Below are 27928 nucleotides of genomic sequence, written 5' to 3'. Positions count from 1 at the left end.
AGGAAAATAGTAGAACAGTTACTTTTGCAAATGTAAGTTTCCTTAAACTCAGCCATCTGCCTTACGAAAGTAGATTTTAGGATCATAACTAAGATTCCCTCTGAGGTCCTATAAACAATAGGTGAATTAAGAGACTGATGTTGAGAATTTGGAAGGACACTTGGAAAATGTAGTAGAGAAATGCTGGTAAAGTACATATGAGAAAGGGGCCCACTGTAAAAAGAAGTTGTACATCTTTAAAGTGCTATATACTTACTATAAAAATTATCTCCTCTGTATTAACTTTAAAATTTAGACCTGATTAAAATATTTTAATTAAATCTATCATAGTTATAAATTATTTTAAAAATGTAGAAAGTCTAGCACCTTCACTTTATTGTCTCTCAGCTTGAAATCCACTCTTTGTTGCCCTGCTTTGTAATGTTGGAGCTTGACTCTATAACATTTCGCCTTTGCCAGCTGGCAGGATATTAAGCTTTGTTAACAGAGGATACTAGAGTGACCCTGCAAGAGAATAGGGACAGGAAGACACTTCCCTCGTGGGTTCATGCTGCAATATTATTATTCACTATGGGAGCCCAGCCGCTCACCTGGATGAGCTCTAGCTGCCTTTGAAGTGTATGCTTTTCCCACGGGTGAATGATACCAAGGAAATTCAGCTTATCCACAACGTCCAGCAAGCATAGGTCTCTTCTCCAGGACCAATTCCAGCCTGCCTACCCTCCAATAATAATGGGTAGCTTCTATAGAACAGCTCCAGTCCCTTTCCTCTGTCGTATTTCTTTGCTCACTGATAGGCAATAGGCTGCATGTGCTTGCAGTAGCCATTCCGTGTTAGCTTTGGGAGTCGGTTTTTTTCTGGTTCTTAGTTCCTTTATTTGTCCTCTCTCAGCCTAGAGAGAGAAGCTTCTTTGTTGCACTTATTATTTCTAGACCTCTTAGATTTCTTTTTTACCCACTTTCGTGGTTAACTATTTCTATTAGTTAATAATTCTTTTTATTAAATGTTTCCCATTCAAGTAACTGTTGTGGCTTCTCTCTCTTGATTGGAATATGACTGAATAATTCCCATAAAGCATCCTAGCAATGTGAGTACAGATAAATCTTACCTTGCAAATGCAAAAATTGCTGTTCCAAGAAGAATGATGGAAAGGATGCACAAAGTGACTGAAAGAATAATCTCTACAGTTCTTTCTGAAAGTCCTTCACCTGAAGGAGAGGAAGTATAACATTATCATTAATTATTGTTATGAAGTACTTTCTTGGATCTCAAAACATAAAAAAATATTTTCTTGGAATATTGCTGAAGAATGCTAATAAAATGTACAAATGTGTTTGTTACTCTTCTATATCTTCTAACTTTGGGGCTCAATCCTTGGATCTCTTTTGTCTACCGAAACTCACTCCCTTAGTGAGTCCATCCAGCCTCATGGTTTTAATTTTCATCTATATGATGGTGACTAATTAATTGTTACCTGTTGAACCTACTTGTATATCCAATTGCCTAGTAGAGTGTAATTAAAATTTAAAAATCAACATTTCCAAAGCTAAACTCCTATACTTCCCTTCTTTCACCTGCATCCCTCCACTTCTAGTTGATGGTAACTTCATAGTTCCAGTTGCTCAGGCCCAAACCTTAGAGTCATACCTGACTCTCTCGTCCTCTCATAGAACACATCCAAAATCTTTGAGGGAATCCTGTTGACTTTATATTCAAAGTATATACTCTTTTCATTAAAGTAACTAAGAAAACTTGAAGAGATGGTAATTCCAAAGTAGGAGTAGGGAACCAAAAGAATTCATATGTCTAATGGAGCAATAAAGCTAAGAAGCCATCAAAGACTAATGATATGAAAAGACTAAAAGATCTTCTTGAAGAGGTTCCTACTGGTCAAAGAATGAACAATTTAAACTTTATAATAATTAAAAACTAAAATTGACTGAAATAGAGTCAATATATGAGTCAAAGTCTATGAATTTTGATATTATACAATGTAAGAGAAATAAAAAAATAAACAAAAAATGTTAATTTATATATACCAGAGTACCATTTCCTTACTCTAAAAATTTATAATTAAAGGGAGAAAATTAGGCATTTTTTTTCTGGCTTTCTCATATGAACTGTATTTTATGAATTAAAAAACAACTGCTTTAGTTAAGGAAGGAAATAAAACTCTTTATTTGAGGATCATTGTTTAATAAATGTGTCAGGAATAATAAAATTAAAAATTCACAGTTTTATATTCCTAACAAAATAATTGATTCAGGTAACAATCATTAAATGCATTCTGAAATGGTTATGAGCATGATAGGAAATTGGATATTTACTAATTGGATAAGATGCCAAAATATTACCCCATTAATTATTTGCTAGTTATAAGGAGGAAAAAAGCAACTTTCCAATGAAGAATCATGTCACTACTGCTACCATTACTGATCAATTTTAATGTCATTGAAAACATGACAACCAGATATTAAACAACTATTGATGTGAGGTATTTCAATCTAGGCAGCAACACCTGTAAAGAATCCTTGCCAAAAATTGTTATTGTGAATATTTAACTTTTTAAATCTTATTTCTAATTAAAAAGAAAGTAAAAATAGTGAAAGAAGTAAAAGTAAATGAAACCAAGAAAAAGCAATCAGACAAATCTAGAATATGGGACCTCCTACAGGACAGCTCTACTGGTTACTTAAGTGAGTCTATGTCATAGTGGGAAAAAAGAGGAGGACGTCTCTTTTGGATTAAAAGAGATTAAGAGACACAACAATCGAAGATAATGTGTGAATCTCTTTTTTGGATCCTGATTAAAACAAAGTACAAAGAACAAAATCAGAGGACGATTTGAAAATATAGGTAATATTATTTAATATGAAGAATTTATTGTTAATTCTGTTTAACTGTGACAATATGAGAAAAATGTACTTATTAGAGAAACAGTAAAGTATTTCAGGGTGGAATATATCGCTTTCCGTGATTTACTTTAAATACTTTGGAAATAAAAGAACAAATGCACAAATAAAATAGTGTGGCAAAATGTTAAAAATTATTAAATTTAATTAGTAAGTATTTGGGGGTTCATTATACTACTCAAAACTTTTCTGCATGCTCTACTCATTTCTCACTACCCCTGCTATTAGCATTCTGACCCAGGCCAACATCTCATTTTATGGGAATTATTATATGGCCACCTAACAAGTCTCCCTGTTTCATTCCTTGTCTTCTTTCTATATATTCTCAAGATAGAAGCAACATTCATCTTTTTAAAACATTACCTCACTATTTAAAATCACCATCTCTCACAGAGAAAAGCCAAAATCCTTCCAATGGACTATATAACCTGGCCCCTCATTAACTCTCTGCTTCCCTGTTAAGTATAATTCCCCTTCCTATCTCCACCTCGCTCACTCCTCTGGAGTCAGACTGGCCTCCCTGCTGTTCCTGGAACACACCAAGTCATTCTTGATATAGGGCTTTTGCGTCAGCTTCTGGCTCTGCCTGGAAAAGTATCGCCCTTGTATCTGCCTGGATAGCCATTTTATTATCTTCAAGGGTCTGCTCAAATATCACCTCACTGAAGTCTATGCTGACCACCCCTTATGAATGAATATGTGACTCCAAAAGACATACATTGAAGGAATAAGCCCCAGTGTTAATACATTTTGAGTAAGGAAGTAATTAAGGTTAAATGAGGTCATAAGGGTTGAGACTAATCCAATAGGTCCAATAGGATTAGTGTCCTTATAAGAGACATCAGAAAGCTGACTTTCTCCCTCTATGCACACACACTGAGGAAAGGCCATGTGAGGACCGTGAGAAAGAGGCCTTTTGCAAGCCAGGATGAGAGCCCTCACCAGATACCAAATTGACTGAACCTTGATCTTGCACTTCTAACCTCCAGTCTATGGTACTTTGTTATGGCAGCTCGAGAAAACTAAGACACCACTATTTAAAACTGAAAGATACAACTCGCTCACTTCCTGCCTCCGCCCTTCTACATCCGCTGCATAGTATTCCACTCTTTCTTTTCTCTGTACCCCTTATCACCTTTTAATATATTTTCCAATTCATTTATTTATTATCCTTATTATTAATTATCTGTCCAAAATGTAAGCTCCCTGAGGACAGGGGTTGTTTATTTTCTTCCAAACAGTATTTCAAATTCAGAGAATAGTACCAAACATAATAAATGCTCAATAAATATTTGCTAAGTTTACTAATAAAAATATTGACTTTGAAAGAGATAAAAAATTTTCAGGTTGAAGATCAGGCATTGAATCAAATAAGAATATAAAAATTATTTTTCGTTTATTTAAAAAACAGCTACCAATTAAAATTATAATCAATTTTAATTTATATGATTTGTAATTTATAATTTTAGTGTAAAAAAGTATTAAAGTCAAGTGACAACATAAAATAGGTTAACTATCTGTAAATATGCAAGGATTAATGTTTCATCTTTTTTCCCAAGATTGGTGATTATAAAATGTTAATGGTATGAAAGGGTTCCTATGGCTATTCTGCATGGTCGATTTGAATGAATACTGAATCTCAAAGAGTTATCAGAGTTTTATGATCCTCTAGAATCTACAGCTAAATTTAGAAGACACTATAGCAGCATGTAGCTCATAAAGTATTTTAGATACATCTTTTTTATACATTAAAATACGAATGCTTTGTTTTATGAATTTTCAAATGCTGACTCTAATTGGATATGCTTGGGAAAGGAAACATGAAGATTAATAAAGAAGCTTTATCAGGTAGTATTGAATCATTGAACCTCAGAACTCAGAGGGAGAGAAAAATGATTTCATAGACCACAAATAATTTTTTTTCAGATTAGATTACCATTTCAAAGCACTAGTCAAGTGAAGTGAAGAAATGACATACGACATATTAATAAACAATATGTAATCCTATGGGCACATGTATTACAAAATTACCACTAGGAAAGGACAAAATGTGCCATGATTTGAGTACAAATTCTGATTCATTGCTATACATGTAGCCACAGAGCATTATCAGTACAGGATGAAGTCACTTATTCAAATCCTTTCATAGAAAATACAATTCTTTCGCTTAAAAATACAAACATAAATCTTTTTGGAATAAGTACACATCATTTTCTTACTAGAGAAAATTCTATGAAAGGTCAAATTAAATTATATTGTATTTGCATAATAAAATGTACTACTGTAAGTAAGCTTATAATTATGAAGTACTAATTAATTTTTCATAAGTATCATCTTTTGATTAAAATGTTCATTGTCTAAACTCAACATATGGATCTGATTTATTAAGCCAGTTTTATACGTTAAGAAGCTTGAGTTAAAAGAGTTATCAAGCTTATAGGTCAATGTCTGGATCTTGATATGGGTGCATGTTACATGATCTTATTATTAAGATTATTATTGATCTTAAAAGAAAATAAGTTCTTTTAACAGAACTTAAATATAAGCAGTTCTTTTTTGGCCTAGGCACCTTGGATATCCTAATACTCCACAAAAATTTACTAAAAGTCACTCAATTTCATGATTCCAGAAATACAAATTAATGTACCCAAGACAGATGTTGTTTTCATACATCAGAGTGGCAAAATATTAAAAGTAGATAATAAACAGTGGTTTCCAGAATGTAGCAAAAAGAGACTTACTCATTGTTAAAAAAACAAAAAGTCGTTATTGCATCTTTATGTGTAAAAATAAAGTATACTCTTATGTGAATGTTAACCTCAAAAACTGAGACAAGAAGGTGAAAAGAGAAGAGCTAGAAATAATTTAAAATGTTTAGAAGAGAAAATGGTACAGCAAGGATAAGAAGTCTGTGGGAGCACGAATATCACCAATAGTAATGAAATTGAAAGCTCCCGGAGCACTTAACGATTTTCAGGCAAAGTGGTAACAGTGGCGGCAAGTACAACACCAACTTGAGTCATGCCGCCTGGGTTTAAGACTGGCTCGGCTACTTCTTAGCTCTGCAACCTTGCTCAAGTTGCTTAAAGACCCAGTTTCAGATTTCTTACCAATAAACTGAGGCTATATATAAACAGGAAATCAGGTTATAGGGTAGTAAAGAATATACAAGGTTACGTATAAAAACACTCATAAAAGTCTTGGCACATGAATAATGTTTGGTATCTTTATTGATAAACATTATCATATTCATTTATCCATTTGTTCATCAGATTTAATCTCCCAGTTAGTTTATGAGGTAGGTACTATTCTTCTCATTTTGGAAATAAGGTTTCAGAAGTTAATTTCTTAAATAACTAACCCAAGTTTACATAAATTTGATACATGCCAAAAGTGCCTGAAATAAGCCTGTCTGATTGCAAAGTTTATGAGGTTCATGACCACATTTCCACTGCCTCATTAATAATAAAACTTCCTGTTCCTCTATTGTTTGGGGAGAGGGGGCAAGTGGTCTTTTTGCTGCGAACAAAACAAAACAAAACAAAACCAAACAAAAAAGAAAAAACACAACCAACCAAACAACAACAAAAAAACATAGAGACTCCCTATTTCTGTTTCTAAGTGAGCATACTGTACCTTTTCATTGTTACCATAATAATTAAACAAGAAGTGTTATGACAGAAGAAAACAATCACGGAGTGCTTTTGCCATAGGGTTTAAGGTTTCATCTTGTTCAGTGTTAATGAAATCCTGTAAGGTGCAGAAAGGAGTGTCTGGTCTTCAAATCACAGGAATCTTCTATAATTAAACCTTGCAATCAAAACATTGCCTACTAGCAGTGTGCATGAACTGATATGCCTAAAGAGGATTTTCAAAAAGTTTAAAAGAGATTCTTGTAAATTTGTTAATAAAAATGCTAATGCTCAATCCTGAGTGAGAAAAAATCAAATACATTGTATTTCTTTAGGATTAAAATAATGGTGCATGTCATCTCCCAAGTTTATTCCTATAGGCGATCAAGATTTCTCTAAGCGTAAACTCCTCTCATAAACATTTATGTTGATCCAGACAAGCTCTGCCTGGCTCCTTCTCAGTTGTACTTTTGTTAGCTCTTTTCACTGAACATAAACTTTTTAGTCCAGTCTATCAAAATGGTCTGTCTTAGAAGTATTTGCCCTATATTAACTTAGGACCACAGCCTGAAAATTTTATTGATAGGTAACTCAGCTTGGAGCTCATTGCCTGTGGTGTGCAAAAAAGCAGTGAATGAATGTATATCTATTGCTTGTTTGATGGCCTAAATGGGATCTATACTTCTTTCGCTGAAGTCGGGGATCACATACACACTTTCATCACTTACACAGTCTTTATCAGGCTTGTCAAGAATGTTGAGAGCCACTAGCCTGTTGCAAATGCTATCATATATCCCAATACATGATATATTTGAGAGAAAAAAGACTCAAACATCATTTGTCATCTTATGATGAAAACAGGGGTATTATATCAATGTACTTTATTATGTGCTTGCCCCCATTCTCACAGCCATGAAACCATTTTTGCCATTGACAGCCAACTACTATAGAAATGGTCAACTTTATTTCCTTTTTGAGAACTCCTACTCAATCTTCCTTGGCAATGTTCCTTTTCTGAAAACCCTTATGATTCCATGGCCTTTTATTTATGTCAGATCATGGATCAGGGACATTTCTGGAGGGTGCTCTTTGGTGCCTTGATCCATCAGATTGAATCTGACTTTCACAAAACCATAACATCCAATAGCCAGGTAGAAAACTCATGTGAGGACAGAAATTGATGGTGTTAAATCCATTAACCAGCAAAGTGACTGGACTACATTGTTAGTCATCGAGGAATTCCACTCCAATGGTACACTCCATACTCCAAATCTGAACGTCTCATTTCACCACAACTGAGGGCTGCACTCCTAGTAATTTCCTCCACTCCTGCCTATCACTATTTCACTAGCTATAAATGATGAGATAGCAGAACTCCATGTAGTTCAATTCAGAATAAGCATTCAGAGTAAAAGCCTATTACAAAGCTGCTATCTATCAGCGGCCTATGGAAGGCCATTCTAATGAGGAACCTGAAAGGCTTTCCCTACATTACTGGTCTGCAGATAATATATGAACTCTGAGAAATTTGACCACAGATACATGGGATCCTTGCTTGTCATCACCCCTTACCAACCTAGTGGTTTTCTACTTACTGCATCCAGTCTATGTCTCATGAGGTCCTCCTTCCCTAGCCCTGGTAAGATCCTGTTCTCCGCCTTCCATTCCACATCTCCACATCCCTTCTAGACTCCTGTTGTTACTAGGGCACACAGACATTAGTATCTGAATGACTGGCATGGTGGTAGTTATGATTCCAAAGAAGGAACCAAGAACTGACTGTATTTTTGTTAATTTCTAGAATTAATTATTGTATTCCACTCACAGTGCTGTGAGAGACAGGAAGAAAAGAAGACCATTTCCGAGGACACAGACTACCTATGACCAAAGTGAGGGAAGAGCCCGTCCTTGGCCAGAGGGAAGCCAGTTGGCTGAATCAGAAGAATCATTTCCCTGTCACCATAATCCCAGATGCTTGGCTTTTCCGCTTTTTATGGCTTTTGTTTCTCATTCCTGTTACCCGGATGTCTCAGCTTTGTCTCTCAGATAACTGAATGTGTGGTCCTTACATAAATAATCTGTATGAAACCAACAAGCTATGAGAGACATGGCACACAACACACAACAGGGCAAGTCGATCTCTTTTCAGTACGGCTCCTACAAAATGTCATCTCTCAGGACATATGAGCTATCCACCCTGTCTTTGTCTCTTCTTCTATCAGTGAGCACAGTAGGCTCACTAGATAGCTGGGGTAATAGTTTCTGAATGCTGTAACCTACAGGAAATTATGTCGATGCCTTCAAGACATTTACTTTACTGTGCTGGTATTAGAGTGTGATAAACCCACCTATCAAATCAAGAAACACATACAATTTCAATATCACAAGTCTAATCATACAGTTTAAAATTGATTAAATTATTGGGTAAAAGTAATCAAACCCATGATTTTATAGAATTATCATCGTCAAAGAAATTTGTTATTCCTCTGTAAATAGGCATATAGCAAACCTAATGCCCCTTTGTTATTTCTTCAAGATACAAAGTTTCCTTAACTAAGTGGAGGCTGCAGAAGCTGGCTTTTTATACAGCTGATATGCCACAGCCTGGTGAGAATTTCTGACTGGAGATGGTGGAACAATTATCTTCCAGCCACAACTCTCACTGAAATCTATTGCAGCTGATGATAGACTGTGGACCTGAGGAGTAAACCATGTTTTACATTCTCAAGGCCTCATGCAGGGAAATTGGAAGTTGTGATCCACTCAGAGAAATTCTAGGGAAACAGAAGTATGTTTCTAAAGAAGAAGTATGTTTCTAAAGTCTTTGGTTATAACCTATTCAAAAAGAGGCTATTAAGCATTTAACAATTTCCTAACTATAAATATTAATGTCTTTACATACGTTGCTTTATTTAAATCTTTCAAGGTAGATACTATTATTACCATTTTCCAAACAAAGAAACTGAGATTTATAGAAATTAAATTATTTCCTTGAGCGGAGAAGCCAAAATTTCAATCCAAGTCTAAATCCTGTATTTGGAGTGTAATGTATTATGAAATCTGTACTGGAATCCTGGCCCACCTACTTAATTACTCAATATGAGCATTGGTTTCCTCATCTATAAAACGGAGCTATCATTAGTACAGAATAGGGTCTCTCAACCTCAGCACTATTGACATTATGGGCTACATAATTCTTTGCTGTAAGAGGCCATGTTGTGTACTATGAGATGTTCAGCAGAATCTGCCCCCTAGATGCCAATAGCTCAGCCCCCGTGGTTGTAATAAAAAATAGCTCTATACATTGCAAATTGTGTCTTGGAGAGTAAAATCACTGTGGTTGAGAACCACTGACCTAAATTAAAGGATAGATAAAGAGCCCATCAAGTAAATACATACAAAGAACTAAAAGTGTGCCTGGCACAGAATATTTAATGTTAGATATGATGATGGTGATGACAGAGAAGAAGGAGGAGGAGGAGGAAAGAAATATATTTGCATCTGACTAAATTTCAATCCATGTTTGTGTTTTATTCAATCCTGATTGGTGGATGTAATTGAAAGAAAGAAAATGAAATTAAAGAGGACCAACAAGCTCCTAGTTTTTAAGATTATTTCAGAAAAATTTTCATAAGCATTTTTCATTTTTATTAGGTAAAAATATTTTACTATAAGTGTCTATTAAACTGATAAATAAATATTTGCTTAGTATAATGTTAATATACATCAGCATAGAACCAATACCATATCAAAATCTATGTACAGATTTGAATGGATAGAATATATATCTGTTAAAAGAATATTTAAAAAAATACAATTTTTTTCTTAGGTTAATTAACCTTGAAATGAATTTATACTTGAGGACATTCAGTCATGGATTAATACATTTACTAATGAATGTTGCACAGTGATTAGCATGTTGAGTATAAATGAAAGTAAATTGCAAAACACGTCTTACCTAAAGTCTTAATAGGGTCAGAATAATCAGAGTCAGTAAATTGTCCCATGACATTTGTGGCTCTAAATTTAAATCTATGAAATAGAAAAAAAATAGAAACCAATAACTTGTATGAATTTTCTATGAATAATTTAACAAATAGCTATTAAAAACAAACATTTTTATTCAAGAAAAAATGGATTTACAAGATGTAAACTTGGAATTCATTCACCATCAGGACAAATATAAACTATCTTTATGTGAGATGAATAATTATCCTATATATGGACCTCTTGAACTTGAGAGAGCGATTAAGAATTTGGGTGGACTCAAGAGCAGTCAGCAGCTCCCTAACAGATTTGTTTGGATGAAATAATTTAATGTCTCTGTGAAAGTGTGTTGCACAAACATATTTTAAAAATGTAAAGCATAATAACCAAAGTACATCAACCACCTTTGAAAATACTGGTGAACCAGATTTAGAATGGTCACGTAGACCATCTTTTTCCTATGTATACAACTGAGAACAATACTTTTTAATTCTGTGTGTGCACAGCTGTATTTTCACTTTCTGTGCTTTTATGACATATGAAATAGAAAAGGCTGGAGGAGAGAATCAGTCTTAAAAATCACTGGGTGTTTCTGACATCCACAGAGACAACTCGAACACCTTATTTAAAAACTATAGAAATTCAGGCATTTAAAAATATATAACCAGTTTACATTAAAAAATTACAATGCATAATTTAATCTCTACTATTTTCAAATTCTTATGATTTTATTGTGATTATAATGAAGAGTCTGTTTTGAAAAAATATGCAAATAAAAATATTTGAATAGATATGAAACTTTGTGATATACCTTTTTCATAACTGTCATATGTATGATAATTAAGTTTCAGGCAATAACTTAGTAACCAAAGTAACTATAGTTGATAATAGATGGTAGAGCATACTTTTTTTTTAATGCCTAACTTCTCTAACTTTTCTAATGTTAATTTTGCCTAGGACATTTATAAAGAGTTTGATACTGATTTAATTAACAGGCAAAGATGAAACTAGCTGCATTTTTCATATTAAGCAGGAAAAATTGTATTTTGAAAATCAAATAATTTAAGATTTTAAAAAATTGTAGTCTATGACACAAAATAAGTCAATTTAATAGAAAAAACAATCCATTTAGCTTAGAATTTAATAAAGCCAAAATATCAGCATTGACTTTTAGTATGATATTTAATTATTAGGATCTATGAAATATCAAATATTAAAGTGAGTCGTAAAGCTATCAAGCATTCATTCAGATGTTTGATAGCATAAAGAGTAGAAAATTATTGCTATGAATGAGATAAACTGAAGCCATTATTAATGAAAAGACTATGACCGTGTTTCTAAACTATCATTAGCATATATGGCAAAAACAATGAGTGAAAAACACAAAATATTATATACATTAGTCTCATTGTCCTCTACGTAAAGAATTAAGGTCTCCTATCTATATTCTCTGATTGGACATTTTTTATATTATATTGACCTTATATCACTTATCTGATCAAACATAATTATGTTTAGGTTTGCCTGCTTTTCCATAAAACTATATGTCATGGAATATGAGGACAATGCCTTGTTGATCTTTACATTCTTAAGGCATAAAAGATCAGTTCACAATACGTGATGGATGCTCAGTGCTTACTGCAAAGATGAAAAGATAAGTGGATGGATGGATGAAAGATGTCAACTAGCTTGCTAACATGATGCATGGTAGGTATAAATCACACTTACAAATATTGCTTTTTTGGTTTCAGAGGTCCATTGCAAATTTTGTCTTCATTGCCAGGAATCATACATGCATGATCAGCACCTATGATATAGATTTCTTCATTTCCACTGAACTTTGTCTTTCCTTCCATACATGGAGGGTTAGGAAAGCCTTCATTTGTAAAATATGGCCTTGGTTTATTAAAATATGCATCATACCACTTTGTTACATTTCCATCATGCTGCGCTATTTTCAGAAAAAAGAATGATGATTACAAGTAATATATAAATGTACTTTCACATTTGTAAAAGATGTCTTTATAATTGCATGAGGAAAATCTGTATGCAATATCTCTCATTCTATGAACCACCAGGGATGATTCAGCTGACTTACCTGGATATCCAGGTAGAGAAAAAACATCACTCACTCAAGGGTAATACTCTTGTTCACACCTCTAAAGAAACTACCAAGACTTCTAGTTAAAATTAAGACAATCCTCCTAGCATATGGAATAAATAAATCACAAATTCTAACTATGCCTTCTCTTATTTTGGTAAAATAGTTTAGGTATAAATAAATTATTAGTATAATTAATGATAATATTGACAATCTATTAAGCTCGAGTTGTGTGATAATCAGAGTCAATCTTATGTTACTAATTTTGAACTGAAATTTCTACACCATTCAGTAATTCACACTTTACTGTTTAACAAGATAAGTTGACATTTGGTGATACCTCCAGCTTCTGCTACAAGCACTTGTACATTTTTAATTGGTCCATGATTATCATTGTAGTAACATATTGGCATTCTGATTGTAATTGTTGTTGAAGTCACAAGCAATCTTCCTGTGGCGTCATAAATAGGGGTTGGTTTGGTTTTTGGTCGTGCTGGAGCTATAAACAAAGAAGAAATATCATTATAATTGATTTTTTGTCGTATCTGAAGAGAAGAAAAAATATTTAAAATTTTTATTTCATGTAGGTAATTTACAGATAAAGTGATGACAAATATAAATGACAAATGAAACAGTTTCTCTTGGATACAGCAAGTATTTGCCAATTATTATTTCCTGGTGTTATAATTACATATTTGAGACTTTCCTGAGATAATGGGGCCCAGATGTGATTTTTTGGGAATCTGATTTTTCTTCACATATTAAATAAAATAAAATTATATATGCTCTCACCCAAATATAATTATATAATTTATATAATTTTAATAAGTGTATTAAATCATACTACCATTTTAGTGTTTTTCTTCTTCTTTTACTTCCTTTAGCTGGTTTACCAATTTCTACTTTAGTCATACCAGTACCTCCCTCTCCGCCCCCACCAGGTTATCCATACCAAACATCTTTTTATTTCTATGAAATAGGTTCAAAGAGTGGAATTTCTGGAACAAAAGATATATGTATTTTTAACTTTAGTAGATATTGCCAGAACAATTTCTAGAAGTGCTATGATAATTCACATTCTACCATCAATGCATACAAGTATCTCCAAAATCAATACTTATAGAAGATCTGCTTGTTTCATTTCATCTTATAGCTATATATACTAGCTGTTTGAGCATTAGTAAGTTGCTAATCAAACTTCAATTTTCATATACATCAAATCGTTTTTAAAGATGTCTCAGTAATGCTATAAAATTAGCAATATCATTTCCATTTTCTGCATTAGGAAAGGGCCTTATGTCACAAACTATAAAGGAAACCAAATCTTTTAAATTTGATCCTTTAGGTCACTCCTCTGAGACATAAAAGCTATGATGATAGTAAATGTGTAGAAAGTTGATTGGGGGAAATATCTGTGAAGAATAAAGGGACAGGGAGTGGGACTAAGTGGTGAGAGCTTTTAGACCACAGGTCACAGTTCTGACACCTGTGAAATGGAAGAAAGAGGGAAGAATTCAGCAGGAAGAGCCTCAGGTTTCAGGGAGTTCTGAGGCGCTCTCAGCTAGGCTGCTAGGGAGTCTCCAAGAAAAAGTTTCCAGTTAGAAGAATCTGGTATTGGACATGACTATCCAACTCGACGTTGTTTGTCAAATGTAAATTTAATGAGACTCCATGTTACTAATAAAATTATTCATATTATTGGAGAAAAATTAATTTCTCTAGGACCTCACTACTGCCACCGTTACTCATATTCCTTCTCTAGATAACTGGTCTTGAGTCTATCTGCCTTCTAAAAAGAGGAAAGTCAGAATTATTCATCTTTGCCTGGTATGACCAAAGCATCTGAAATGAGAAGTATTACTAAAGAATTCATATAATGTATTTATTGTTCCTCCATACCTACATGTCTGCCACCAAATAACAAAACGAGATTAAGATGATATAATGCAGGCTTTTCTTTATGAAGTCATTGTATAAAATTGCTGATACTTTTTAAGACTTTACATATTTGTATATTCTAAGTACATAATTTATCAATTAAAAACAAATAATTAAAAACAAAATAGTATTGCAATTATATAAACTACTGATTGATAAAAAGATAAAATTTATCAGCATTACCTTACAATAAATATTTCTTATTCTTGATAGTACTAGTTTCTAGGCACCAGCTTAGGGTTTTTCAAAGATTATATCTTTTAATCCTCACAATAATCTATGAGGTAGGAATTAATATTATCTCTACTATATAGGCTTAGAGAGGTTAAGAAATTTGCCCAAAGTCAAACGAATATCACGTGGCCAATCCAGGATTTGATCTCAGCAGTTTGACGCTAGACTCAGCCCAGAGCCGGCACTTTTATTTTTTATTAGATTTATTAGGGTGATGTTAATAAAATTACATAGGTTTCAAGCATACAATTCCATAATACATCATTTGTATATTGCATTGTGTGTTCACCATCCAAGCCAAATCTGTCACCATGTATATGACCCCCTTTACCCTTTTCTTATAATCACTGGGCTCTGCTGTCCTTACCAAAGACTGAGAAAAGTTACTTTTTGCTTTAAAACAAGAAGTGTCACGTGGCGAAATTCTATTAAAGTCCACAACTTATTAATTAATTAATTAATTAATTCTCTGCAGGTTTTACATAGATTTTTAGAGAGATGGCACAATCACATGCATGTTTTCCGTCTTAGGCAGAGAAGGTAACCTGAATGACTGAATGGCCATAAATTCCTCTTAAATATCTTTTTAGGATTTGAGGGGGAGATGGACTCCAAATTTTTGTTATATTTGCTATGAAAACGACCTGTCAGAATAATGAATTGATAGATCTACTATAGTCAGAATCATAATCTGTGGTCGTTCAGTAAACACTATCTGATGAACTAAAAAGAATCTGACTTTCAATATAAATAAATGTCAGTCAAGGAGTCTAATAAGAACTAGCCAACTTCTAGTCATAAATAATTTAAAGAATGAGTTTTGTTTTCAATAAAATTAAAAAGCAAAATAAAAGACTGTAAAATTTGTCTCAGAAAAGTTTAAATTTAGAGGAAAAGAAACGTAAGAAAAATAGCAGGTGGGCATTCTTTTTACTTAATGTGGTAATTTGCATCATTATTTAGACATTTTAATTATAACTTAACAAGCATACATTATTACTTAAATATGCTTATTATACATATATGCATCATTTAAAAGCCTGGCTACATCTTTAAGTCTAATATGGAATTCAAATTATAATTATTGTTTGATTAAAACAACAGCATTTGTGGAAAGGCAGCTCGTGTTTGTACCTTTAATATCCATGGTTATTCTCATCTGAACCTTTGGCCCTGCACCAGCACTATTGATTGCATAAACCTAAAATAAAGAAATGTCTTGTTACTATTTTCAAATTATCGCTTATGTGTATACATGACTGATTATGGTTATATGTAGTTTAAAAATGATTTCACTTTTAAGAACAATTGCATGTAGCCTATTATATTTTTCATACACTCACTTAAATGCATATAATACATGGGGGAAGAACATTTACAGTAAAGTAATGCTTAAAACAGATCTTATGTTGCCAGTCCCTGAGAACAAAGGATGAGTGACCTAAATAGCCTGATCACAGAGACCAGGAAAGGGTTGTGTCTTCAATTTGAACCCGTAGGAGGAATAGAAAAGAAAAGCCAGTAGTCTACACTCTCGCTTCGTATAATTTAACATCTGTTCCTCCTCTCTGTAGGTAGGTAACTCTTGCTTTCTTTAAATCCATATTCAAGATCCTCTTCTTTCCTTCTCTGAGATGAAACCCTATTCCTTCAGCTTCCCAGTTTTCCTGTATTAAATCATCCCCTCTGAAAGTTGCCCTTTATGCCCTTCTTCACCCCTGCCCCAAAGTATCTGATGCTGTAACCTGCATAATGCAGCATATACACATAAAGCATTTCTGCTTGTATATACAGAGGGTGATTTACACAAATGTGAACCCTTTCAATTAACTTTGTGCTTAAGAAGTTGTAGACACAGAATCTTCTTTTATTCACTTTACCTTGCTTATTATATAAAACGAAGACTATGGTCTTGACCGCTTTCATTATACTTGATAAAAAAAAGTTCAGAACATAATATGTTTATTGGAATTAATTTATTTGTGTATATATTCGTGGCCCACACTCCATACTACAGATAGTTTTATTGAATTAAAATTATAATGATATATATGTATAATGTGATAGGTATGGTAAATAAAGCAAGCTCAAAAAATGTGATTAAAATATATCTGAAGAAAATATTTATTGAAGTTTGTAAATATAAGAAAGAAAATATACTAAATGAAAAGTGATATTATGGTATACTTCATTATTTTTATTTCTCTATGATACAACCTAACATTTGAGTGAGATAATAAATGAAGATTTAGGCAGTGCTGCTTATATTGCATTGAAGTCACTTGCAAACCCTGTTAAATGAAGATATGCAGATTTTGATTAAGCAGATTGTGATAGGTGCTAAAGTTATACATTTCTAATAAACTATCAGGAGTTGAGGATGCTGTAAGTTGTTCCTGTGAACAGAGAATTTATATCTTGTTTTTTAAATTATGAATTAGTTGTGCTTTGTTTTACTTCCTATTTTTTTCTCTTATTCACAATAAGAAAAATTGATAGTGCATGTACTACTTACCATCGCTTAAATCTTTAATCCTCACAAAAATCCTAAAATAAATTATTACTCCTATTACTAATTTTTCAGATAAGGAAACTAAGGTACAGATTTGAAGAAATTGACCAGACACAGAAAATAGGAGAGCTAGGATTTGGACCCAAGTCAGATCATTCTTTTAACCATCACCCTCCTTGTAATAGATCTTTCACAGTGGTGGTCCATTTAATGGTAAGTGCAACAAGAATCATAGCAAGACAGATTATATAATAAGATATAGAGTGAGTAAGGAAAGAAAAGAATATACATATGTACACAAATCATTTATAATGTTCCGATAATTGTAAAGAATCGGTAGGAGGATTAGTTACTAAGCTTCTTGAAGTTTTAGGATGAATTTAATGTTGCTTAAAAGATGATTTTCTGAATTATATAATTCTCTTTGAAAATTCTATGATATGCTACAAAAATAGTCAAAGGATTATTGTATGTATATATATGAACTCATATAAATATTTACTTTCCAACATGGATAATTTGGAATCAAGATATAAAACGCTATTAGCTTTTAGTAATAGTTATGTGAAATACATGTGAATTTCAATTATGTAAATAGTTATTTCTGCCCTTTGCCTTTGAAATTTTCTTTTCCATTTTCCATTTATAATCACACATAAATAATATTCCTTTTCAGAATCATATCTTTATATATCACTGCTGTTTTACTTTTAATATGCATTTTCTTTCTCCTCTACTTTATTTCTGTATTTCTACTATAGCTGTACAAACATTTTTGTTATCTACATATTTTCATAGGACATGCTGTATTATGGTAGGAAATTGGCAATTTTCTCTAAATCTATTATTTTCTGTTGGCATGTCTTAAACGATCTTACAAAAAGATACAAAAAATGTAGTGTGTACATAAACTGTAGTATTTTTGAATGCTGAGTTTGTAAATTGACTTTGTAAAATAGGTGAGTAATTAAAAGTTATGAATGCTTACACTGATATTGTATGTGTGTCCACCTTTTAGTCCTTCTAACATTGCAATGACGGCTGTGTCAGTTTTCTGGATAATACTGAGGTTGTGAATCTGGACAGCAGTAGGATCATCTTCTTGGTAAACCAAAGCTTGATATACTTGTATATTTCCATTGGGTTGAGAAGGAGGAAGGAATGTTAACTGAAACTTTGTAACTTCATCTGGTATCTTCTGAAATGTCATGTTGTTAGGCGGATCCTTAGGGACTAAAATGAAATATTTAGTAATTAAATTGAAAAACATTGTTTTTTTGATCTCCATATAAAATGTATTTGCTTTAAAATTTTATTTATGAAGAGTATTCATATATTATTTAAGCCATATAAATTATGAAAACTAGCAAAATGGCTGATGTATTGTGGAATCATTGACATCTATAGGTCACAGGAACCATAATAGTGATCAGTTCATGTGAATATTTATTATTTATTTATTTATTTTTTATACGCATTAATTTTTACAGAATGCATTTCTATGACTATTTAAACTTAATTAAAAGTAATATAGACTCACAGAAAGTTGCAAAAATCATACATATGGTCCTATGTAAACTTCCCTTAGTTTTCCCCTGTGGTGACATCTTAAATGGCTATAGTTTAATATCAAACCTGGAAACTGACATTGGTATAATACTGTTAACTTGCGTACAGACCTTATTGACATTTCACCATTTTTTCATGCTTTCCTGTATGTGTGTATAGTTCTATGCAATTTAATCCCACATATAGATTCCTGTACCCATCACCAGAAACAAGATACAAAACTGTCCTATCACCATGAAGGAACTTCATATCTTCTCTTTAGTGAAATGTCTGTTCATGTCTTTCATCAATTTTCTAATTGGATTTTTTAAATGTTGAGTTTTGAGAGTTCTTTATACAATCTAGATGTTCCAGTTTATTTTTCAATATATAACTAACATACTAGCTAAGTATCAACAAATTATTGTGAAAGAAAATGATATACATAAGGATAAAATTAGTTTATGAATATAGAAACTAGTTCTTGCTGTACTACATAATTAGTGTTCTTTATATAAATGACTGATTGAATGAATGCCTCTATTTTGATCAAATGGAAATGGATATATTCCTCCATTTTAAGTTAAGAATCTCCATGAAGAAAGCTGTTAATATTTGACTATTAAGACTTCAGATACTTAAGCTTTATTTTCTTTAGACATCTTTAGACATCTTTAGAGATAGTGCCCCATAGCAAGCAAAAAATAAGTAAATAACTGAAAAAAAAAGAGAATCAGATGTTATTGTGTCAAATATCACATTATAAGTGGAAAATGCATAGCTAAAATAAAGGTTAGATTAGTTCAAAACACATTTTCAAATCAGCTGTTTCACATTTTTTAGGACACATAAGAAATACTATATATCTTCTTTGTACAAGAGATATTTCTCAAAAATAAGATTAGGTTTAAAGTTAGATGAGTGAAAGAATTCTCTGAATGCTAGAAAGAACTTCTTATACTCCAAATATTTTTGCCTTTATATCTAGAATTCTACTTTTAAAATTCTACTTTTAAAAGTTTAGTAAAAAAGTATTAAACTACGATACCCTTTGGAAAGGTAGCACATTAATATTTGCAATCAGCGCTTTATGGCATGAATGTGACCAAGTTTGGCAGGATCTTTTCTCACAGATAGGTAAGATGAAGGAGAAGTGAAAAAAGTATAAGAAAATAGATACCTGGGATATATGTGACAGCAAAATGGAAACGTGGAATTTTAGAGTGCTAAGAATAAGATGTACCTTTCAATTTAGAGCCATAACTTTATAGACAATACAGTATGTAACATAATGAAAGGAATAACTAGAAAATATTTTTATTTCCAATAATTACCTTACAGATAGTAACAAATAAACTATAGCAACACATCCCTTCATGTGTTTTTTCCAAAGATATATCTGATGGCAAAGAACATCAGGAGTCTGAAGGAGGATGGGGCAAGCGAGTTCTGGGAAGTTGATTTTCCACACGTAATTTTTATTGGTTAAAATCTTATTATTCATTCAGGCCCTGTTCATAGGAACTTGAGGAAATCTGTATGGATTCTGGCATTTATCAAATAGATTATATAATAAAACATGTCACTTAATTAAGTGAAGAAAACAGATATGGTAAACATGACCTGGGTTCTAATTTTGAATTCCAGATTATTTAATAATAGAGTATTATCATTTTTATGTACACTTACATCATGAGACAGAAATAATTAAAATGGAGTTTTAGGTGAAGCATTATTGGCTATAGATAATTGGAAAAATCATCTCTTAGGGAAGGTAACAATTTCTGAAATATTTACTGTTTAAATAAATACAAAATAGGACAATTGGGTTTATTATGAAGTAATTTGTTTTTGTATTTACAAGGATTGATTATTCTACAGAATTCCACTTTTCCTAAGAAATAGAAAGCTAAACTTTTGTCAATCACAGCGAGTCATTGAATTTTATATTTATATGCTTTACAAACTTCTCATAATACATATACTCTTTTTTACAGTGGGATGTGAGAAACTGTAAGAAAGACATCTAACTCTCAATTTTTAGCAATGATGAAAAATATACCTTACCTGATTCTAAAGTAGTAACAATCACTTCAGCACTCGACTTTCCTTCCATATATGCAGCACTAATGTTTCCAGTAAATGCAGTGATCACCACAGAATACCTTGTGAAGATTTTTAAATCTTTAATTTCTATGGTTTTGTTTTCTTCATTTGACTTGATTAAGGAAATATTAAATTCATCACTATCTACCTACAGGAAAAAAAATAGCTAACAATTAAAGGAAGCAGCATATGAGACACAAATCAAATCACTAAAATATAATAATTTAAAGCCACGTGGGCTTATTTATCAAGTCAAGATTTAAAGTACAATTGACCCTTGAACAAGACAGGTTTGAACTATGCAGATCCACTCAGATACTGACATTTTTTCAACAAATACCTGTACTGTTTTCAATCCACTGCTGGGAATCCACAGATGCATTGGGCCAACTGTATATGTTGATCTACATCATTTTATAAAGGAGATTTGAGCATCTGTGAATTTTGGTATCTGTGGGAGCTCCTGGAACCAGTCCCCTTCAAATACTGAGAGACAACTCAAGTTTTAGGGGAGTCAGAAGTTATACACAGGTTTTCAACTGTGCAGGGTCAGTGCCCCTAACCTCACTGTTGTTCAAGGTCAACTGCATTTTTTTTTTTCAATCAGATTGTCCTGGGAAATCTAAAGTGCTACTTTAATAGTTTACTTATTAGCAATTATTTCAACAACTGAAAGTAAAAGGAAAAACCAAAACAGTGAACCAACCACAATTAACCAACCCATTAAAAATCATCAAAATCAAGCAAGAATCAGAAGTCAATGAAACACTATTTGGTTCACTTAATAGTTCCCGTAGCATTTGGCAAGTCACTTATGTTCTCTGTGTCTTAATTTCTGTGTATGTAAAATTGGGGTGATAATATCTATTTACAGTGTTTTGTTGAGATTTAGAAAAAACAGATCTGAAATAACTGGCATGGAGATTTTAGATTTTGGTTGGTTGGTTTGTTTGTTTTTTACTATGAACCACGAAAAGGAAACACATTAGTAATATAATTAGATAATTCAGGATATATGTATGTACGTATATACACTCAATGCACTGTGATATTTTCTGCTCTTTTAAATTTTATTCCAATTCATTTTAAAATTCCAGTCATGAATGCAGTTTGAAAAACCTCTGACCTATTACTATGAATGGTATTGGATGAGGACTCAATTGTGAATGTAATAATTACTAATTATGCACAAATAAGTGTCATTAGGTGTACTAAATATAGTTGTATAATTTATTTAAACATGATATGTCTTTGATGGAGAGTCTGGACTATTCACTGTAGAGACTAAACTTAGCTAAAGTTTCTAGCACTAAATGGAAGGGCTTTTTCTGAAATGAACATCAGAAAATTTGAAATTTTCTGCATGATACTCTCAGGTACTTGACTTGAAACCCTCTAAAACAGGTTATGAACACTATTCAAAATATTATGTTCATTTTCAACTTGAACGTTTCTCGTAACTTTGAAAGATTTTTTTTTTGTTCAGTATGTTCTTCAAATGCTCTTTTCTGAGAGTTTTTTTCAACTTAAAGATGTTGCTATGAGAAACATAGCAAGAAGCTGATAAATAATATTGGCATTGCAAGAAGTCAAATAGATTGTTCCCACCTTTAGACAGAGCAGTGGAAGGAGATGTTCCACTCTCTAAAATGGCAGAAAAATAAATTAGCATAGAAATTCAATTGTTCTATTCACAAGTAGTGAGTGCGTGTGTATTTATTTAGTTGTCAACATTTAAATATCACATAGAATCTGGCTTTTAAAATTTTCTTTAAGACTATGCTTATATTCATGCTGTGTAACAATTATAAAGAGTGATAGTTAACTCCTATGATGGAGCATAGGTCTTCATTATTGCCCCACCCAGTTGGCTTCATTTTCACTACCCATTTATGTTAATTGTCTGACTATGTACTATAGCTGCTTGATCTCTGATTATAGAATTGAAGTGAATTCCTCAAGATTCCATAGCTACTCAGTACCTAAATAGGATTTGTACTTAGGTGTTTCAGGAGTCCGGCACTCTCTACACTAACGTAAGTTCACTGGGCATGATATCATAAAGAAAAAATTAAACTATTCCAGTGCCTTCCATAAAAACAATGAATAATAAATGTTGCGAAGTAAAAATACAATGTGGCATGCATGTGATCTACTATATCTTAAAAAATGTTCTTAATAAAACCCCGAAAGAATGCTAGGTCTTTAAATATAACATGTACAAAATTTATTTTCTTTCTTCACTAAACCTATTCTGTCTTTGTTATTGTTAACCATTGTTTGTCCACTCACCTAGGACTGACAGTTCAGACTTTTTGGCTCACCATTTCCCTTCAATCAATTCCAAAGTTGTTTGCTTATATTATATTTGATCTATTATTATAAAACATTTTTAAATTTGTTTTTGAAGTGTGGTGGTTTTATATATAATATCAGTAATTAGATTGGTTCTAGTTTCTCTCCTTTTCCTGCCCCACCTCCACCTTTCCCCAATGGTATACCCTATTCATTCCTGGAGTCTCAGAACAAATTTAAGTCTCCTCTGTATCTTACGTCCCCCACAACAGGAACATTAATTATTTTGTTAGTGTACATTTCAAACCAACCAACCTACCAACCAACCAACCAATCAACCAACCAAAACTGCATACCTCACACTCTATAATTAGCTATTTATATTCTAATGTCTCCCACTAGAGTGCGAGCTACTTGAGAGCACAACTTTGTTTCCATCCTTATTTTGGTAAACAGAGGCTGCTCACTAAATATTTGTTTTGAAAAAATAAAGGAAACAATGAACAAATGACTACAGAATGAATGAATTTCCAGTAGAATCAATCGGAATGATATCTGCACTCATATATTTTTATTTAAGTGGTCAGTTTTATTTAATTTGAATCTTATAAGGGAAGACTTTTATGTCCTTGTGGCTAGCATTTGGTAAAGTCCAGGCTGCACCATGAGTCTTAAATTCAATGACATATGTTCTTCTTCCTGGGCCTCAGGAGCCAATGATTTTTGAATGTAGATAGTTATGTATTTATGAATGAGCTGTAGATAAGTTCTATAAAGACAATAGTGACAATATCAGATTTGTTTGGTTCTACGTATCCAGCTACTAGAATAATGCTGGTGTGTTGGACGTACTTAAAAATTTGTGTCTAATGAATGAAAGAAGGAAGGAAATAAATGACTACTCAGTTCCAAGAATCTCAGGGAAACTGTGAAGTGCTAGAATCCATTTGAATTCTTGCTATCTTTGATCCAAAGCGGTTTTGGTGAGCATATGTTTTAATTTGGGAAATTTTATTTGCTATTAAATGGCTTTTCCTTTTTCCTATCACATCACTGTCTACTTGTCTTAGCCAGGTCTCAGATATGTGAAAAATTATTTATCATGTCTGTACCTCAATTCCCCTTTATGTAAAATGAAGATAGTAATATTTACATCAAAATATTGTTAGAAAAAATGTGATGAGATAATGCAAAAGAAGAGATAATGATAAGCTCTGATGTTATTTATTTGGGATATATTTCCCAATGCCCTTCTCCCTTCTTACTTTGTATTATGAGTCCTTTGTTATTGTATTTTTAAACGAATGTTTTATTATCAATTTAACCACTTGTTTAAATTGATCTACACCCTAAGGATCAATATATAATAATCATGATAATAATACTTTGTATTTATTGAGTGCTTACTAACTGATTTAGTTGTATTTATTGAGTGCATATTAACTGATTTAGTTGTCCCCAAATCTCTGTACCCTCGGTACTATTATCTATTATTAATCTTTATTTTACAGGTGTGGACACCGAAACACAGACAGGTTAAGTAAGTTGTCTAAGGTCTAATAGAGCTAAAATCAAAATGCAAATAATCTGGCTCCAAAATTTGTATTCTTAACCATGCCACATACTGCCTTTTGCAGAAGGTAAGACAAGCCTTACTGATTTGATGTCTATCAGATAGAATGTTGGTCCAGTAAGGGTAGCAGGTTCACTCCAGCTGATGCTGATGCTAAAAGGTGATGTTGCCACTACATACACATTTTCGGGAGGACCATCTGGAGCTGTAAAAATAGAAAATCAATTATCCATCTACATTTGAGTTAATACTTGCTATAGTACAATAATAGAAAAGATTATGAAAAATGGATAGCCATATGAATTAATTACACATTAATTTGTAGTTCACAGCATGTTAAAGGTGTTGGAAGATCAAAAGATGTAATTCCTTTCCAAATAATTACTATCCATATAGAACTTCCACATGAAAAATTAATAGTTATAAATATGTGATTTTTAAACTCAAAATAATATTTTGCAAATAAAGCATTACTATTGCTAAAATGAATCTTTTTTCATTCTAAAATAGTCTAACAATGCTGTTTTAAGAAAACTTGCAAAACATTTGACTACAGAAAAGTGAAACTTGTACAAGAGAATTAGACTCGAAATATATCAACATATGAATGCAAGTTGGGTTGGTTTTATTTTTTTCACTGAGAGGGTAGCATAGAAAATATGTTATACAACTGATCTTATTACAAATGTAAACATTTCTTGGATTCATTATGATTACAAATTCTTCAATTTGTTCAACTTTTATTATTGTTTTTTCATGAGTACAAAACGAGATAATAATTTTAAAAATTGACTAATGAAAACCATTGTGTAAGCTTTCAATTTGTGAAGCCACTAGGTATTAGAAGGATCTATATAATGTTAATTAGCATTTAGTCACAATTAACTGGCATAGACACTGACCTAGGAACACTATTACACACATCTCTGTCATATATATATATATATATGTATTTTCCAGTATTTCTATGTTTTAAATCAAGATAAGCAAAGATTACTAGACAAATATTATTCCATAGATCCTGAGACTGTATACAGAGGAAGATAAAATATTCCTTTCTTCAAATAATTTATAAAAGGAGAAAGTTGTGTGATCTTGGTCAAACAACAAAACTTCTGGACCTCAGTTTCTTCCTCATATGCATATTTCATAGTGTTTTAAAATGAAATATGAAGACATAAAATGTGAAATTGGCCAGTTTAGTGTTTGGCCCATCACTGTCAATAAATACAATATATTATAATAATAAGCAAAGTAAAGATAAGGACTAATTGAAAATACAAATAATCTATGAGAGGGCAAAGGGCAAAGCAGTGAATACCGATGGAGCAGGGAGTGAAGGTAAAGTTGCACAGAGGAGATGGGAATTGAATAGGCTTTGAAAGATGAGAAGGATTTCGATAATCAGAAAAGTAGGTTTAGGGGCACTTCTGTGGGAAGAGGATCATAAGCAAAGCCACAAAGACATAAACAACAGGGTCAACAGACAGAATTTTATTACTGGAGAATTGTTTTCTTTGGTAATCTTAAGTTTATTATCTTATACATTCAAAAATGTTACTCTAGGAAGGGGGCCAAGCACTGCACCAGACTGCCAAAGAAATCCATGGTACAGAAAAGATTCAGAATCCCCATATTCAGGAAATAGAAATATCATGGAGAGACTAGGAATACTACTGTATTCTTAGTATGAATACAGTAGGGAACAAGATTCAAATAGTAATTTGGGAACTAAGTTAGGGAGCACTTGATTAGTATGTTAAAAGTTTGAAGTTCATGCTTTAAACAACAGGATGTCACTAGGGGTTTTGAGAAAACTCAGATAGCAATGAAGTCCATATTGGCTATTTCCAAAAAGCCAGGTGAGATATGACCCTAAGCTAGAATAATGACAATAGATACCTTTAGGAGTATATGAATCCTAGAATCACTTAGAAATTTAAGAAAAAGAACTCATAAGCTGGTTAGATGTTCACACAAACTGAGATAGAGAAAGTAGTAAAAGGTAATTCACGTATCAATACTGAGAGAATGCTGATAGAGTGCACAATAGCACATGAAGGAACAGATACTGGTTTTGGTAGCGATAAGACTATAAAAGGAAATCATAAATTTTTATTTGTACTCATTGAATTTGATAAACTCATGAGGATTGAGATGCCTACCTTGCAATTAGGAAGATGAGACTAGAACTAGAAAGAGAGGATCAGAATGGAAAAGAGTTTTTCAAAGATTTCAGATAAGTCCATACAAATTGGGATGGTATAAATATGACAAATATATCTAATTCAAGTGATTCACATGTTCTGCAGAGAGCTAAGAAGTTTATTTCAATGCCAGATAGGTATTTAAGATGTTAACAGTAATGACAATCTTTGAACTATGAATGAATTATTGGTACTTGGAATATATTTTCAAAAGAGATAATATGTGTGGAATTTAGTGGCAAATTCAACCCACAAAAATATTTTTTAATAGTAGCATTGAAACATTTAATAATAGTACTTAAATGTCACTATAGAGGAATCTAGCAAATAGGTATAAGAATATTACTGTGGGAAAAGTCTTTTGGGATACCAAACATATCCTTCTTACTTGTACCTCTTCCGACCCTTGTACAATACTCTGAACATTGACTCAGAGATCCAGTCCAAATGACCCAGGGAAGAATCCAGGGGAGGACATGAGGAAAAGATGCTCCAGGATTCAGAGATTTGATGAACTGAGAGATGCTAATAATAACGACAGAATTGGGTCCAATGACTATAGTAGAAGAGGTCATGGCATCTGCATACCCTGAGATCCTCAGTCTTATTACTTCTAACTTTATTAATGCTGACTCAAATTGTAGCAAAATCTATTTAGGTTATTACACATAGCAAATGAGAGTAATGAGAAGTCACCCACCATTAGCATAATTGCTTTTGGAAACCATCACAGAGTAATGCACCCTATTTTCAAGAGTGGCAACACTTTTTCCTTTTCAAACTGGATATTTCTTAGAAATATTATGCCCACCTCTCCTTAACAAACGGCAGCTCCGAATCTTGTTATTTGAAATGTTAAATGAGTGAATGGGCTTCAGGACC

The 27928-nt window shown here is 32.5% G+C and overlaps 1 protein-coding gene across 1 annotated transcript in view; it reads right to left on the bottom strand.

The window, feature by feature from the left end:
• Positions 1-27928, bottom strand: part of PTPRQ (protein tyrosine phosphatase receptor type Q) — a 165476-nt gene that overhangs the window by 36986 nt on the left and 100562 nt on the right. Inside the window, exons 27-34 of the mRNA XM_039838923.1 lie at positions 24923-25044; positions 20933-21119; positions 18306-18550; positions 15940-16006; positions 12974-13132; positions 12261-12483; positions 10504-10577; positions 1110-1209 (exon numbers count right to left, since the gene is read on the bottom strand). Coding sequence (XP_039694857.1) covers positions 1110-1209; positions 10504-10577; positions 12261-12483; positions 12974-13132; positions 15940-16006; positions 18306-18550; positions 20933-21119; positions 24923-25044 — 1177 coding nt within the window. The remainder of the gene's footprint in view (positions 1-1109; positions 1210-10503; positions 10578-12260; positions 12484-12973; positions 13133-15939; positions 16007-18305; positions 18551-20932; positions 21120-24922; positions 25045-27928) is intronic.

Source organism: Pteropus medius, unplaced genomic scaffold (genome assembly GCF_902729225.1).
Source record: "Pteropus medius unplaced genomic scaffold, Ma_sr-lr_union100, whole genome shotgun sequence".
NCBI lineage: Eukaryota > Metazoa > Chordata > Mammalia > Chiroptera > Pteropodidae > Pteropus > Pteropus medius.
The sequence above is the reverse complement of the archived record's forward strand: the minus strand, read 5'-3'. Positions and strand labels throughout refer to the sequence as shown.